Genomic DNA, 16,913 nt, shown 5'->3' with positions numbered 1-16,913 from the left:
CCAGAATGACTACAGGAGGGCACCAGGCTGAAAAAAGCCCTGCAACACCACACCCAGACTCAGGGAAGTGGTCTGGAGGTGAAAAGCATGATGACGGGGGGCTATAAAAACTTTGTAAAGTTTCTGGCCTATGTTAAGTTCACCACCCTTCCCTCTGAGTTCTGAATTTGAACCCAAAACCTCAAACCTCAGTCAAAACCATCAAGTTTTATCTGGTTTCCATTCAAAACCACAAAAGTTCCTGGAGTTTATTCAAAACATGATTCACATGTTCTTGCTTGAAACTTGACCCAGGTACACTGAAAGATTCATGAAGCTTAGTAAAAGTCGGGTAAGCTTTGGGTCTGTAATAAAACCCCAGAGCAGGTGAATTTTGTGCCCAGTTTCTGGTTCATTATTAAAGCCTCACATAGGTCTGCTAACTAGTGAGACAGTAACAATCTATGGAGCAATTCATTTTTCTAAATGAGGCTGGATTCAAAGCTGCAATTTCCAGGTGTGCAATACCATTCTGCTCCATTTCTTGGCATTTGTATACACAATGGAGGATTTTTCCAAACATCTGGACAGTGATGCATATTATTATTTGTCACTTTTTCCAGTGTAGGAATATCAAGAAAAGTTCATATTCATTTGGATGATGATGAAAGATCTGGGAATGATTTGTATTTCCTCAGTTGGACCCAGCCGGATTCATCTCTGGGCCTTCATTAAATCAGATAAATTAGAAATGAAAAAAGGCCTACTCAATCAATCAGACCAGCTGCCTCTTTTGCTACTTTCTACAGTTCTTCTACAGCTTTGCAGTTTGCACATACTTTTCAGATATCTGTGGATTCTTATCATGTCCCCCCCGCCCGTCATTATATAGTCCATCAAGATATAATTAGCTTTTTATTCTTTCTTTGTAAATCTCCAGTTTGCGACCATACCCTTCACCAGCTGAAGTGTATCTTTTTCTATTGCGGGAGTAGCTATTGCAGCCATTTCTACCATATCCTATTTACCAGTCTTAATATAGCAGGTGAGACGTTTCCGTGGCAGCTTACAACTGTCTCCATAGGAGTCCTTCATCCGCTTTAACAGGGTTGGTGTGGGCCTCCTGATCAACACAGGACAATCAATAATATGATACAAATTCCTACAGGGTACCTGAATTCTCTGATTCTCAGACTGTGGACTCTCCCTAATTGTTTCAGTAAGAGTCAGTCCTGAACTCCCCTACATCTGGTCAGCTCACACAAAAGCTGTTTGTTCCCCAGTGTAAAACAATCAATCATTTTAATATTGGATGGAAAGGCAGACAGAGACAAACACATAGATGTTTGGGTTGGGTGGGCTGTTTTTTCTTTTTCCAATTAACCTTTTGCGTATCTAAGGCGGTTTCCAAGGAGACAGAGGAATTGTTCAACCCGTTGACAAATGGTTCTCGTCTGACACTGGAAACGCTCTCCTCAGAGTGGGGCCTCTGACAGCCACATAATATGATTGTACTTGGCAGAGCAATTCCTTAAATTTGGGGGGGGGGGTGTCCAGAGATTTACTCAGCTGTAGCAGCTGATGTGTTTACCAAATGAGGTTCTGCCATACAGTTCTCAGCAGTAGGACAAACCTCTATATGGGTCTGTAGCTAAGAGTTATAAATTACTTGGACAAAGGAAGAGAGAAGAGGCTTTCTGTGCGGTTACCTTGTAGCAAGCCATACTCCCCAAACCACTGTGACAGACCCAGCTTCATTACCCAAACCTGGTCTCCAGTGCCAGGAGCCACTGGTGTCTGGCAGAATTAAAAAACAAAAAACTATTTAGCCACTAGCATGGGGGAACATGGTGCCTTGTTGCTCTACAGTTCTTTGTGTGTCCCAAAAAAGAGTAGCATTGATGGACCCTGAAAGGGACCTATCAAGTACTTCTCAGCCAAAAATACCCTCCCGAGAACTTGAGATTCATAAGCATGTACTTAGTCCCTGTCCCAAAGATCTTACAGTCTGTCTTTTTGCTCTGTTTGTACAGCACCTAGCACAATGGTGTCCTAAGCTCCATATGCAATGCAGGAGGAGAGAGAGGCACCTAAAAATGGGATCCACAAAAGCCTGCATGCTAGATGGAGAGTTGCCTAAGTTAGCCAGTAGGAGATGCCAACCCGAGGGTGTATCCTAAGCCCCACCCCTCTCGCAGAGGTAGGCACCTACGTACAGGCTGAAGGCAGGTACCCTTTTGTTTGTGATCTATAGCCAGGACCACCTTCCTGGAGTAAGGCACCTTAGGCGCTTAAGATGGTTCTTGGGACTGAGTTAGGCACCTGCCTAATTTGAAACAAAATGGCTAGAAGAGAAGGTGGTGATGTGGTACTACTACCCCTGTAACTTTTAGCCCAGAGGTTAGCACACTCACCTGGGATGCTGGAGACCCAGACTCAATTCCCCACTCAGCCTGATGGGGTAAAAAGGATTTGAACAGACTCCCACCTCTCCTGAGAGTGCCCTACCCACTGGGCTATGGGAGGTTCTGAGGGGTGTCCCTGAATCTCCCCTATTGAGGCTGTTTTTGGGGCCAGTGAGAATGACTCCACAGCATGGTGGTTAGGCAACCCACCTGGGAGGTGGGAGAGCAGAGAGACTACAGTATCTGGAGTAAGGCAGCAGTGGGAATAACAAAAGGCAGAAATTTAGGTGGGTTAAGAACTTTTAGAGCAAAAATAGGTGGCAAGTGAGTTTAGGCCCTGGCCTGGGGAGTTAGATGGCACCAGATCGGAGCAGGGCAGTGGTGTCTAAATCTCTTTGGGGATGTGGGCCGAGGGGTCTAGTCACTTGAGGCCACATGGAGCATTTCAGAGGGATAAGCAGAAATGAAACAGGTAAACTGATGCAAACACCCCCCAACCCCCAGGATCTGGTGCTATCCCATGGCTGGCAGGAGTAGCCCGGTTCCTTCCTTTCCTCAGGCATGTGGTGCCACTTAGTGGAAAGCTGTGAAAAAAACTCCGAGTTTACTGAATTATATCAGCAAAGGAGCCAGGGCCGGTGCTAGCGAAGGGGGAGCAGGGCTCACGCTGGCTTTGAACAGCCCCGTTCCCGAGGCAGGTGCTACCGCTCCGCTCTGCCTGCGGGGCTGCCCAGAGCCTTTGCCCCCAGGCCTTGCAGGGACTTGCTCGCCCCCACCGGCGGAGGGCGCTGCCGGGCAGCCTCGGGAAGGCGCCCGGGGGCTGGGCTGGGCTCCCCTGGCGGGTGGCGGTGCCCGGGCTGGAGCCGCAGGGGGGCCGGGCCGGGTGAGGCCCAGCCACCGCTTGGCTCTAGCAGCCGCCTCCGGCAGCCCAGTCTGCCCTGCGACGAAGATAACGGCGCCTCCCTGGGCCTGACGGACGGACGCGCGGCCCCGCCCGCCGGGCCGGGAGCCGCAGCCAGCCGCCCGCCAGAGCCCGGCCTGTTCGCCCTGAGGCCTACCGATGGGAGCCGGTCCGGCGGGCGGGGGCAACCCCAGAGACTCGCCCCGGCGCGGCCCGCCCCACTCCGGCCCTGCAGGGGGCGCGCGCGCGGGTCCTGAGCAGACCCGCCTGGCAAAGTTGCCCAGTCTCACGAGGTACAAACGCGACCCCGCCTTTCAAAAACAAGCCCCCGAACAAGCAGTCCGCGGCGACCGGCGCTTCCCCCGGGCCAGCGCGGCCTGGCCCTCGGCGGCCGCTAGAGGGCGCCGGTGCCCTTGGACTCCCGTGGGAGCGGTGCGTCGTGACGCACGCACGCACGTGCGGTGACGTAGTAGGGCGGCCGGCCGGCGGGCAGGCGCCGCCGGGGCAGCGTGATCGTCTCGTCCGGCGGGAGTGACTTTGGGCTTGACCGCGCCCGGGATGGAGCCGCTGGATCGCTGCGCCCGGCCGCTGCGCACCGTCCTGGTGCGGAGCTCGATGCGGCTGTGGCTGCCCTGGGGCCTGCTGGGCCTCATGCTGGGCGGCTCCCTCCTGAAGGCGCTGGCGCCGCTGCCCGACTCCTACCTGAGCAGCAAGCGCAACCTGCTCAACATGTGAGGGGCGGGGCCGCGGGGCGGGGGCGGGGCCTGAGCCGGCGGGGGAGGGGGAGGGTGGTCGAGGAGGACCGTGCCGGGGGTGTGAGTGACCCTGCTGGGTGGTGTATGGCTGGGGGCGGGGGGCTGTGGCTGTGTGAGCCCTGATCCAAGGGGCCCCAGCTGCCGGCACCGTTGTGATCCAGCACCAGCTGGCGCCCCAGCAGTGCGTACGTGCCTCCCTCCATGCAGCGCTGCGGAAGGAGCCTAGAGAGTCAGGACACCCGTGCCACGCTCCTGCGGCTGGGCCTGGTTGCTTGTAGGACACGGAGGGGCAGGGGAGCCCAGTGCAGGTGGCCGGCTAGCACCTTCCGTCTGCGAGCAGCAGCATTCAAGGGGCCTGTGAACCTGACAGTCCTGCACCAGCCTGCCTGTGCTGTCCCGGCTCGTGTTCCTGTGATCCCTGAGGTTCCTGCGGAAGACAGAGATGAGAGAGACAGTAGTTTTACATTGTGCATCTGGCAGCCTTTTGTGTGCAGTCATTTTGTTGCTCTGTTAGTCTTTCCTCTGTGTAGTAAATCAGTTTTGTCTGTTTGGATCTTCCACTCAGAAACAGGGAGGCCTATTTTTTTAAATTGAAAAATGTAGTTGTAAAGTCCCAGAAATTGGCAGGGAGACTTGGGGACAGGATCTAAGAGCGATTAGATCAGATGGTGCTGACTCTTTCTTTCTTCTAGCTCCTAAAACACATTAAATATTTGGCCAAGCTTGTAAGGTCTTATGCTCAGTTTGATGGCATATATCTGGTTATACTGTATAATGCAGGGGTCTCAAACTCAAATGACCATGAGGGCCACATGAGGACTAATACATTGGCCTGAGGGCCGCACCACAGGCCGCACCACTGACCACCCCCCGACCCGCTGTCCCGGCCCTGCCCCCACTCCACCCCTTTCATGAGGCCCCACCCCTGCCCCGCCTCTTCCCACCCCTTCCCCGAAACCCCCACCCCAACTCTGCCTCCTCCGTGCCCTCGGGGGTGCAGGGGACTCAGGGCAGGGGGTTGGGGTGCAGGAGGGGTGTGGGGTGCGGTACGGGGCTTAGGGCAGGGGGTTCGGCTGCAGGAGGGGTTCGGGGGGCGGGTCCGGCCCGGCGCACACTGGGGGCAGGACAGGCTGCCTGCCTGCCCTGCCCCCGCGCCGCTCCGGGAGGCGACCGGGACCTGGGGGAGGGGCACAGGGGTCTGTGTGTTGCCCTGGCCGCGCCTTCAGGTACCTCCCTCGAAGTTCCCATTGGTCGGGAACTGGAAACGGTGGCCAATGGGAGCTTCGGGGGAGGTACCTAGAGGAGCGGTCAGGGCAACACACACTTTGCCCTTTGCACCCGCCAGGTCCTGGCCACTTCCCGGAGCGGTGCTGGGGCAGGGCAGGCAGGCAGGGAGGGAGCCTGCCCTGCCCCCGGTGCGCACCGGGCTGGAGCCGCTCTAGGTGAACGTTGGGGGGGGATCCATGGGGAGCTGGTGGGCCGCAGAAAATAACATGCGGCCCACAAGCTGCGTGTTTGAGACCCCTGGTATAATGCAATAACTTTTGAATGTTGGAAAATTGGAGGACACTTGAAGACCCTGCCGTATTTTCAAGTACCTCTGCAATTGTCAGTAGATCAAAGAACTGGTTGATGGCAACAATTAATACCTTCCAGCATAACAATACTCCTGTCTCATCTCTGTTCATATAATGTGTTGACACCCTGAATGATTTTTCTCCAGACAGAAAGAAGTAAAATAATGATAGTGGGCAGCCCCTGGGATGAGGGGAAGGGGGAGTAAACAGAGCTCTCGGTTTGGGAGGAATGGGGAATCACACAAACCCAGGGGGGAAGTGAGGAGCGGGAGGCACAGAGAAGCCCCAACATGAACATGGGAGGTTGCAGAGAGTCCCTGGAGTTGAGAGGGAACTTGTAGGGGAGAATGGAGGGATGCAAAGAGCCTCTGGTGTATGCAAATGAGCAGAGCCTACAGCAGGGGCAAAGTGTGCAACATCTCCCCACCCCCTCCCACCCCCATTCCCATGATGTTGATATTACTTTTTCATGTTACCAATTGTAGTTGCTATGGGGATGTAAATCCATTGTGGATTGGAGGGCAGGAGAGCCCAGATACTCCAGACACTCGTGAAGAGGGAGGGATGTGTCCACAAGACAATCTATTTGGCGGTCACTTGAAAGCTTAAGAACCCTTGTTCTCCAGGTTTCTAGATTAGATGCTGTGGTGTTGGGTGCTGTGTAAATAACCAAGGTAAACAGTTGTGAGTGATGTAATTTAGAAACCTCTTCCATGTATACCCCTAATTCCTACCCCTTCCTTGTTGTCTCGAAGGTTAATATATTTATACGTTTCCTTTGGCTTCTCCCTGGCAGCTATTTTGTCAAACTGGCCTGGGCCTGGACGTTCTGGCTGCTGCTACCCTTCATTGCCATCACCAACTACTATCTCAGCCGAAATGTCCTGGGGGTGCTGCGGCGTCTCGGCACCTTGCTGGTGGGCACCGTGGTCTGGTACGTCTGCACTAGTCTCTTCTTGCGCATAGAGGATTTCACTGGCAACTGCTACAAATCGCCAGCACTTGATGTGCTGTTCCAGGAGCACCCCAGCAAGTGGCAATGCCGCCAGGGTGGTGGCTTCTGGAATGGCTTCGACATCTCAGGGCACTCCTTCCTCCTAACATACTGTGCCCTGATGATTGTGGAGGAGATGGCTGTGCTGCACGTCCTGAACACTGACCGGAGCCCAAGATTACATGTAGTGGTCAATGCCCTGTTCGTTGCCTTGAGCTTTCTGACCCTGATCTGGGTCTGGATGTTTTTTTGCACTGCTGTATATTTCCATGACTTCTCCCAAAAATTGTTCGGCACCCTAGTGGGTCTGTCAGCCTGGTATGGAACATACAGGTTCTGGTACTTGAAATCCTTTTCTCCTGGACTTCCTCCCCAAAACGCTAGCTTGAGTTCAAAGAAGCCTAATTGTAGCAGATAAAAATTTCTGTAATTCAGATTTTGTTTTAAATACAGGAATATTAGTTTGTCCAATGCTCCTTTTTTTTTTTTTTTTTTTTTTTGAAAAGAGCATATTTAAGGGGATGGGAAGAAAGGCCAATAGTCTTTACAGCCTGATGCCTGGCTTGTGGCTATGGTCCAGTTCCTGGTGAGCAAATGTTGATATCACAGAACTGCCTACCATGATTGGGTGTAATTGGCTACCTAACTGAAATCTGAGCAAAGAGGCCAAGGGTTGGATCCAGCCTGGAGACTGAATTCTCTTCTCCCTTTCTGGGGGTCCTGCTGGGGCAAGCTTGAGGCCCATTGGCAAGGTGATGTAAAGAAAGCCTGCACTGCTACTACCTATGCTCTCTCTACCTGTTCTGTCAATAAACAGAGGATCCAGGATTGGCAGAGATCTTCAGTCTTTAGGGCTGTCAACCCAACACCTTTCACTGATCTGAAATTCATCATTCTCTTTCCCACCCCCATCATCTTTTTTTAAGATAAAATATTTCACATGGTCCAAACCTTGTGCTCGGTTTTAATTTCTGACTTTTTGAATACTCTAGTTGTGATCTTTACAAATGTGCCTGGGGCAGTGTAATGGTGCTAACTATTGCAGCAGACTTTTAATTGGCAATCAAAATGCACTTATTAAAGCAGAATGTAGCTGGGTTGTGAAACCGGAGCACCTCACATTCTCAGACTGTTAAATACTTTCACTTCCCATAAATTTTAATTGGCCATCTGTATATTCAGCAGCAAGAAGAGAGGCTTTTTGCGACCCAGAGCCTAATGTTAGGTCACAGCTTTAAATTGACTCCTCCTCTCAATCTTTGAAAATGAAATTCCTAAAAAATAAGTTTTATTGCTTCAGATGATGATAAAAAATTCAATTTGCTCCTTTATTCTTAACACTAATTGTAAAAATAGCAAGATGGTATGTTTTGTTAAAATGTAATAATAAGATGACTCCTCCCAGTTCTCTGTTAATTGGCTTGTACAAAAATGTTAATGATTTAAAAGATTTTTTTTTCAGATGTTATAAGTTGCAAATTTTGTATTTGCAATAAAAAAGCTCTGTTTGATGTGTTCCTTTCAGACGGACGCCCAGCGGATTTCTGGCCTCATGTAACAAGTGCACTGGCTGGACCCATTATATCTTGAATCATTCTCTTTGTTAGGGGTTGTACGTAATATAGCGTTTCTGCCAAGGGTACTATAGCAATATGCTTAAAGAAATACTTATTCTTATCTTTTTGTTGGCATCAATAAGCTATTTTAACTGCATACTAAGTTGTGGCAAAAAGTGGTAGCCAGTAAAACCCTATTATGATGTACAAATTGGGATGTCTATGTTCTGTCCTTCATGTGAGATGGACATTTAGCATAATTTTTAGTTTAAAAATTTTATCTGTTTTACAAAAGCCTTATTCATGTCATGAGTAGACAAACCAAAATCAGTTTCACAACAGTACTAGTGAGTCGAGCAGGCTATCAAAAGCTTTTGGTAGCTCATCTGTATGTCTTCTAAACTTAACTAGTTCTAGTAGCACAGTGATGGACCTAATTTTCTACATCACTTGATTTTGAGTTGTGTTTTGCTGCCTTTAGGACAAGGGGTTCCATACCCTGATCTTAATATGCTCATGTTGCCACCTTAACACTTCTTTCCTAGCCAGAGAGGGAGACCGTCCTGCAAATACAAACAGGTTAATTTCTCATTTGGGGCCTGATCCTTTGAAATGCTGACTTCCCTCTGTTCCCATTGAATCAAGTGATGGTTGAGGGTCCTCGGGAGCTCCCAGAAGGCACAAAGCAGATCTCAGGATCAGGCTGTCTCATGAGATTCCTGTGAGTAGGTGAAAAATACAGCTTTGTGTTTTGGGTTGTTCTTTGGGTATGTCTACGCTTTGAGCCAGAGGTATAATGTTCAGCTCAAGGAGACATACCTGCACTAGCTCTGTTCAAGTTATCACACTAAAAAGTGTAGGCATGGTGGCAGGAGGTGGCAGCCACCCTGAGTACAATGCTGTCCAAGCCTCTCTAAGAACATACTCAGGTGGCTCGCTCAACATGCTGCCACGGCTACACGGCAATCTGAGATAATCTCTTCAAGCTGGAAATTACAGCTCCAGTTCGAATTGTAGTCAGATCCATTATGTCGAACCACCTTTCAGCTGCTTTACTGGACACCTTGTCTACATGAGAAAGTTGCATCAGTTTAATTTAAATCAGCATTTAGACTGATAGGGTTTCACATTAGTTTAACTATTTGGTTTAGCTTAAACCTGTTCCCAGTAGATTTAAACAAAACTGCTAAAAGCCCAGACTCCTGGGCGCAGACACCCCAAGATCCCACTCTTTCCTGAACTGATATTTATACTCCTTTATATTGACATGAGAGGCCACACACTGGTTATATCAGTTTTACTGTATCTGTTTAAATTATGCCGGTGCCACGTTCCCATGTAGATAAGGCCTGAGTAGAACCCCAGTATTATTAAAAACTATGCAGTTAAACTGACAGGCTTTTAAAGCTTAAGTTAAAATTAGCTTCGCCTCTGGAAAACACTGTTTTTGTGCAATCTGTTTACAAATACTTCCATTCACCTAACCAGTGTGTCATAGTAACTGTTTATTATGATTATTAAAATTAATAGCATAGGATATGAAAATGCTTGAAACTTTACTGTAACCTCAATGCTAGTATGTTAGACAAATGTAACTGATCAAATTCACCTAGAGGACTTACAAGGGGTTGTGTGGTTGAGGTTCAATTTCTGGAGCCTCTAAAGATAAATTAAGGGCCTGCTGCTGCTACTTGTGCCCATGTAGTTAATGGGACTACTTGCATGAGTAAAGACTACTCTGGTGAGTAAGTATTGCAGGATGAGACTTTTAAGTTTGTCATTGAGAATTCCTATGGTATTTGGACACTTCGGTAGGGCCCAAATTTTCGAAAATATGAGGCACGAAAGTGTATGAGCAAAACAGGTGTTCTAACGTGTGTCCACTGTGCAGACTGATTGTGTAATTGTCTACACATAAATACCCATCTGAGCAAACTATCTTAGTAATACACCTGCGCTTTGTGCTCCTAGAGTGAAAACTTTGCCCCATTGAAGTCAATGGCAAAACTCCCACTGTGTGGCCTGGATTTCGTTCCTAATGTGTTTGAAAATCTCGGGGGTAGGTGTCCAGCCTCAGTACAGAGGCCACACGTTTACCATTGACTCGGAGAGTTTGCTTGCTGCGTTCAGACATTGGAACTTTTGTGCCTTTTGATCCTACCACAGGCAGATGATCTCGTCCTTTTCGTTTTCAATGTTAATCTAATAGCTGTCTGAGGAATTCAACGGCAGGAAATCTTCTCTCCATGTGTATTTTTTTCTCTTTATTTGGGGGGGGCGGGCAGTTTATATTTACCACTGGAATGAAAATCCAGTCCCTCCACATCAAGGGTAAATTTGCAGCAGAGAAGAAAACTCCACTCTAAACAGCTGGATTTGGTGTGGATTGTTGCCAAGTGGACAGATCTTTTCTTTGAACTTGCTGGAAATACATCTGGAATTTGCATGAGTTTTAAAAACTAAAACCTGGAAAAAGTATTTGAGAGGACAGTATTCAAATCTTGCAGTGGATGGTGATATGAAGCAATTGTAATCATGAAATTATAACTCATAACAGCCTTGTTTGACTTCCTGAATTAAAGTCTCTTGCCTACGTTCAGTATTGTGTCCCCGGTGTCTTTGAAATTATTTAGGGATTTTTTTTTCATCATCATCCCGCTACAATACACAAATAAAGTAAACAAAATACATTTTTAAAAATAGCTTTTTGCTTATTCCTCGCTCTGTATATTTAAGGTTGTGGCTTATTTTTCGGGGTTCTATATAATGACGCCATTAAAAGAAATAACTTCGGATTTTTTGGCATTCCAGATCTCAGAGCTTTCACCTAGCCAAGGGCCTGTTAAGGAACGGAGGGACAAGAGGAATAGCAAAGTAGGAAGTTTTAAAAAGATTTGGGATTAATTTAACTTCATATTACCATTTCCTATAACATGTTTTATCTGTTTATATCCTAACGGGTAGGAACAGAATCACAGCATGGGGCAGAGGAGAGTTTAGGTCTTTCATAAGAATAGGGCGAAAGGTCAGGTTTTAAACAAAACTGAAACTGCCTGGGTTTCGATGCTTTCTCTTTTTTCCCCTAAGTCCCATTTCTGCCCGTAAATTAAACTTTGCTCTCTGGCCTCGCACGCTAGGGTTTACACCCTACTTTTGATTTGACCATTTATTGATACCACAACCGTAAAACCTTTTAGTGATGTCTGTGTAAGAGTAGTGCAGTTAGGACACCTCCCCTCTCAAACTGCCGAACGTTTTGAGTCCACCTCTATTTCTGGAGTGAGGCTGTGATAACAGAATCATACCTCGGGTGTAATTCGTCTGCATTACAATTCATGGTGATGCCAGATTATGACCCCGGGTGCATTTTTATGGGCAAACTGGGTGCATCCAACTTTTCTGAAAAACTGAGGCCATTCCTGTTAAAAACCAGTTGGGTGTGAGCGTTTTCAGTGAAATATGTGGCTTCTGACTGTGCAGCAGCAGGTGATGGTGTTCCCGTACCTTGTCTGAGGTCATCTTTTTTTCAGTTCTTTGCCATCAGTTACCTAGTCAGTCTCTGTTCACTCACACGCCTCTTCCTCTTTTTATAGCTTCTCCTGACCTCTTAGAGCTCCATTTATTAAAAAAGGGTGGTTGTTTTTTCTGTTCATATTCTTAAAGCATTTCGTCAGCCTATCAGGTGGAAGTTTGTTAGCATTTGTGAAAAGCCTCTGCAGCTCTGAACTATGATGACAGTCCTCCTTATGAACAGCTGGGGTAGCAATTGTAAAGTTGGACTAAAATACCCCAGGGCTAGCATGTGATGGAAATGTACTGATATTCCATGGGTCTGTTCTGCACTGTGCAGAGCTGTACCACAAATGCACTGGGTTCCTGGCAGAAAGGGTGAATGTCACTTGGAGATGGCCCCTATCGTGGTCACACAGCTGCACAGGTCCTGGAACTACAGGTGCTGGGGGTGCTACCGCACCCCTAGCTTAAAGTGGTTTCCATAATATACAGGGTTTACAGTTTGGTTCAGTGGCTCTCAGCACCCATGCTATACAAATTGTTCCAGCACCCCTGCACAGCTGTGTGTTCTGTTAGGCTGATCCCTGTACTCATTGGTAAACCTAGTGTCTCTTGGTGGACTAGATGAGGCTGACGCTGTGGTTGTCTTGGAGAATGGGCATTGTACGCTGCAGTAACTGGCATAAAGAGGGGCATTGGTGACACGCTCAGCAGGAAATTTAGTTGCTGCTTAGACCCAGGAAGGATGTTTTGGAGCTAAAACTGAATGCACAACAAGGATACAATGGGATAAAAGTTGGGGAACGGAGGATTGAATATCCAGGATAAAAAATGTACAGAAAAACATGTAATGTTTAAGGGTCACTGCAACCCTATGGATATTGAGCCATAATATGAGGTGAGACCCCACTTGTACTGTATACCTCTCTGATGTCTGGAAAGAGCCTTGAACTGTTAAACAAGAGAAGGTAAATATGAATAACAATCTAATTGATCTACCCTATTTCTAAGACCCTCTATTTAGATGTCCAATCTAGGTGCATCTCTGCATGTGTAGGGGGCGTGTTTCAAACCATGTCCTACAATGTAATGAATTTTAGAGATCAGAGGGCAGATTCTTAGCTGGGGTAAAGTGTCATAGTTCTGTGGAATTCAATGGAGCGATGACTGTTTACACCAGCTATAGATTTAATCCCTATTCCATAATGTTTGTCATGTTGAAGTCAAACCTACCTGAACCTCATGCTGTTACATGTCTGTACAGCCTTCCCCTGAAGTATTCCCGTCTTTCGAGAGAGGATACATTTACGAGAATTGCAGGTGATGTGAGGGTGCCTGTGATGGGCTCAGCAGACCATGTCTTAGAACGTGGGGTTAGCTACATCATTAAAGAGGGAAACCATGGGACTATAGAAAGGACAGTGCTTTGAAACTTGTCTTCCTGGTGTGGGGCGCGGCTGAGCTCTGCACCAGATTCATCTTAGAAAGAGGTGAGACTGAATCCATGAAACTTGCTGTCTTTTTGTTTTCAAATAAGCTCCTGCCTTGTTTTCAAATAAGCTCATTTCCCCTTGGGCCCCATGCTCTGACCCCAAATTTGTGGTCTGTTTCACCTGCAATAGTCTTATGCACTGTTACTTTGGAGTGATACTCACAGTGCAGCCTCCACATTTTGGGATGGTCTCTACTTATAGATCACAGAAACAAGCACCTGTTTGTTCATGTTTCACATTTGTTGGTAGTTTAGTTTAGTTTGTATTTATGGACAGTGGCTCTTCAAAGTCTCCTGCATTCCAGGCTCCCAGCAGCCTGTGGTCAGAGCCTGTTCTTTCTGGTTTGGTTTGTGGAGCAGTGTGGAATGCTATTTTTTATCGAATCAAATTGATCTCATTTTTTAAGATTATAGGTAGTTCCAATGGTATAAAGGGGGGAGGGGCGGAAGTGTTTTAGGGGCAAGGTTCCTCCCTGCTGGTACTTTTGTAAAGGTTAGTAGCTTGACATATTGCAAAAATCTGGTTATTGTAAACCGATTCAAAGCATGTGAAATATTAGCACAAGTTACGTGTGACAGTTTCCTTTTATTGCAACAGATGACAAGGCTGGCCTTAGATTTAAGGCCCTGGCCTGAGCCTCGGCAGATCTGGCTTCAGTTCCTGGCTCTGTCACAGATTTCCCAACTGATTTTAGGCAAGTCAGTTAGGGTGAAGCTCTGGCCCTGTTGCAAGCAATGGCAAAATTCCCATTGGCTTCGTTCACTAGAGCCAGAATATCACGCTTCATGTTTGTCACCCATCAAACTGGGGATGACAGTATTTCCCCGCAACGCAGGCGTATTGTGAGGATAAATCCACTAATGGTGAGCTGCTGAGAACAATAGAATGCCTTTGAGATCATTTGTTTAAATATAACTATTGTCACTCAGGTAAAAATCTGCCTGTTATTGTCTTGGTGACTCTTTCTACTATCCAGTGAGGAAAGGGAAAGAATTGGCAAAGTGGTAGCTACCAGAAAACAACTCTGCAGACACCGGATCGCCTCCAAAATAGAGACCTCTTATTTGAGTCCAAGTGTTTTCACTCTACCAGTGGTACAGGCTAGGGGATGTATTTTCCTAGAGGTGGGGACTTATACACATGGAATTGGGATGACACTTTCAAAAATGTTACCTGTTTCTGGAGTGAGCTAGTCTCTGCTCCCTGGTTTCTCAAAGCAGTGTTTGAAATCCCCTGTCGTAGGAGAGACACAGTGCTGTGAAGCTCTGTGTAGATCCTGACATGGGTCCCAGTACGATCTCCTACAACTCTTAGGAACATCTTTAATAAAAAGCAGGACAGAAGAAGAGGTTCATGATAAAGACCACAGCTGACTGTCCCCTATGGTGTGTAAAGGACTGGAGAATAAACCGCAGGGAATAATCCTGCGCTAGTTAAAGGACCGGGGCAGCAGGATATAGATTAGATGGCTGGGCAGTGAAGGGACTTTTCTCTCTAGTGTCTGTGATGCCAAGTGGCACTAGCAGCTCACGACAGGCCCACCTTTTAAACGAAATATATTTTGGGCATCAGGCTTTTTTGATTCTGGCATGGAATCATAGAAATGTAGGGCTGAAAGGGCCCACAAAGGATCATTTAGGCCAGTCCCTTGTGGGGAGGCAGGACCAAGTATACCTGCCCCTGGCAGATAAGAAGGGGTGCAGAATCATGCCAAGGAACTGGAGCGTGTGAGCAGGCCAGGGGAAGAGTGGACATGTAGCTGGTGCATCTACAAACTACTGTCCATGGACCCACTGGCAAAAGCCCCATGTAAGGGATCACGCAAGGCTATAGCTGCTGCTACAGTCCATGGGCTGTATCTGCATGTGAAATAGCTTTAGTATGTCTTTACTCACTTCCCATTATATATGTCGCTTGGGCCTGGGTAAATAATACTGTTGAGCTTTGATCTTATGTCCTGAGAAGCATGATGGGTCTCTGGAGAGCGCTCAGGGTGATCCCATCTCTCATTCGCAGGCAGCTTTCTTAGTCTCACCTGTAAACCTAGCGCTTTTCTCTAGCGTTGAAATCCTGAAAGTGATTTAACTCTTCATTCATCAAGCTACACTCATCTTTCCTTATTCACATGACTTTATCCAAGTTGGCTGATCACACCAGTGTATGGCCCTGGGTTATCAAGACAGAACTGAATCTTTGAGCCAACTGTATCCCCGATGTTCCTCTAATTGATTTCAGTGGTTACCTCAAGGGAGGATTTGGCCCTTGGTGCGGCATGGGGCTAAAGGAACAAGTTTTTCTTGAAACTATGTGGCACTTCCCACCCAATAAATTACATTATTTGGACAGTCCCTATAGTCCTGTGAGGTAGCTGAGGGTTCTTCTCCCCAAGCTACAGATGGGTAAACTGAGGCATGAAGGAGTAAAATGATTTGCCAAAGGTCTCCCAGGGCCAGAACCCAGTTCCACTCCGCATACACTAAACCGTGAGTCTGCTATTCTGACAAATGCAGGAGCATTTCATTCTCAGCCAAAACATGAACCGACAAGTAGTTTAGTTTATTGTTTATATTGAAGCTGCTGTCTAGGAAACAAGAATTGGTCAGTGTTAAGGTGAAATGGAAGGCAAAGCAATCCGTTTTAGAGTGTTTGAGAGCTACAGCCAAAGCTGTATGTACCTACAATGCTAAACCTCAGTGTACAGACAAGGTCCAGGCTCTGGCTTCCATTCACTTCCACTTTCCCTGGTTGCTACAGATTGAGTTCCCTGATATTCTTGCTAAGTGCAATAAGTGGTAAAGAAATCTACAAAAATAAATCTGTGATGAACCAATTACCCATCTATTTTATTTTCTTAAAACAAGATTATAATATTTCCAATATACAAGTCATTTTAAAAAACCAACAGACTGTGTTCATAATGTCAGGTTTCAGAGTAGCAGCCGTGTTAGACTGTATTCGCAAAAAGAAAAGGAGGACTTGTGGCACCTTAGAGACTAACCAATTTATTTGAGCATCAGCTTTCGTGAGCTACAGCTCACTTCATCGGATGCATACTGTGGAAACTGCAGAAGACATTATATACACAGAGACCATGAAACAATACCTCCTCCCACCCCACTCTCCTGCTGGTAATAGCTTATCTAAAGTGATCACTCTCCTTACAATAAAAAGAAAAGGAGTACTTGTGGCACCTTAGAGACTAACCAATTTATTTGAGCATGAGCTTTCGTGAGCTACAGCTCACTTCATCGGATGGCTCATGCTCAAATAAATTGGTTAGTCTCTAAGGTGCCATAAGTACTCCTTTTCTTTTTGCGAATACAGACTAACACGGCTGTTACTCTGAAACCTCTCCTTACAATGTGTATGATAATCAAGTTGGGCCATTTCCAGCACAAATCCAGGTTTTCTCACCCACCCCCCCCCCCCCCCCCGCCCCACAAACCCACTCTCCTGCTGGTAATAGCCCATCCAAAGTGACCACTCTCTTTACAATGTGTATGATAATCAAGGTGGGCCATTTCCAGCACAAATCCAGGTTTTCTCACCCCCCCCCCCTCCAAAAACCACACACACAAACTCACTCTCCTGCTGGTAATAGCACGTTCATAATGTGTAATTCTTCATAGTGAAGGATGGGAAACTCTTGTAAATGTCTCTGTACGATAAGGACAATATACTAGCAAAAAGTAAAGTCACCTGGACATGCTAGGAAACCAAAGTAAGAACAAAGGATGTGA

The 16,913-nt window shown here is 47.1% G+C and overlaps 1 protein-coding gene across 3 annotated transcripts; it reads left to right on the top strand.

The window, feature by feature from the left end:
• The first annotated feature begins 3,288 nt into the window (after positions 1 to 3,288).
• FITM2 (fat storage inducing transmembrane protein 2) lies at positions 3,289 to 10,766 on the top strand. 3 transcript variants are annotated; one of them, XM_043527039.1, is made up of 2 exons: positions 3,289 to 3,578; positions 6,414 to 10,766. In XM_043527039.1, exons 1-2 carry the CDS (start codon positions 3,445 to 3,447, stop codon positions 7,027 to 7,029), a joined length of 750 nt encoding a protein of 249 aa, XP_043382974.1. In that variant the 5' UTR covers positions 3,289 to 3,444; the 3' UTR covers positions 7,030 to 10,766. The 3 variants fall into 3 exon arrangements, 2 of the variants coding, with proteins under 2 accessions (XP_043382974.1, XP_037771628.1); XM_037915700.2 differs by lacking the exon at positions 3,289 to 3,578 and adding an exon at positions 3,638 to 4,016; XR_006285419.1 differs by lacking the exon at positions 3,289 to 3,578 and adding an exon at positions 3,882 to 4,016 and having other exon boundaries at positions 6,103 to 10,766.
• The last annotated feature ends 6,147 nt before the right edge of the window (positions 10,767 to 16,913 follow it).

This window comes from Chelonia mydas, chromosome 13 (genome assembly GCF_015237465.2).
Source record: "Chelonia mydas isolate rCheMyd1 chromosome 13, rCheMyd1.pri.v2, whole genome shotgun sequence".
Classification (NCBI taxonomy): Eukaryota; Metazoa; Chordata; order Testudines; family Cheloniidae; genus Chelonia; species Chelonia mydas.
This window is presented reverse-complemented; position numbering and strand designations above follow the sequence as displayed.

What these genes read in the sequence shown, in the direction of transcription:
- FITM2 (XM_037915700.2), top strand. Translation starts at nt 3,844, where the DNA reads ATGGAGCCGCTGGATCGCTGCGCCCGGCCGCTGCGCACCGTCCTGGTG. An exon ending in AAGCGCAACCTGCTCAACAT is followed by an intron (nt 4,017 to 6,413) that starts GTGAGGGGCGGG and finishes TCTCCCTGGCAG; the next exon opens with CTATTTTGTCAAACTGGCCT.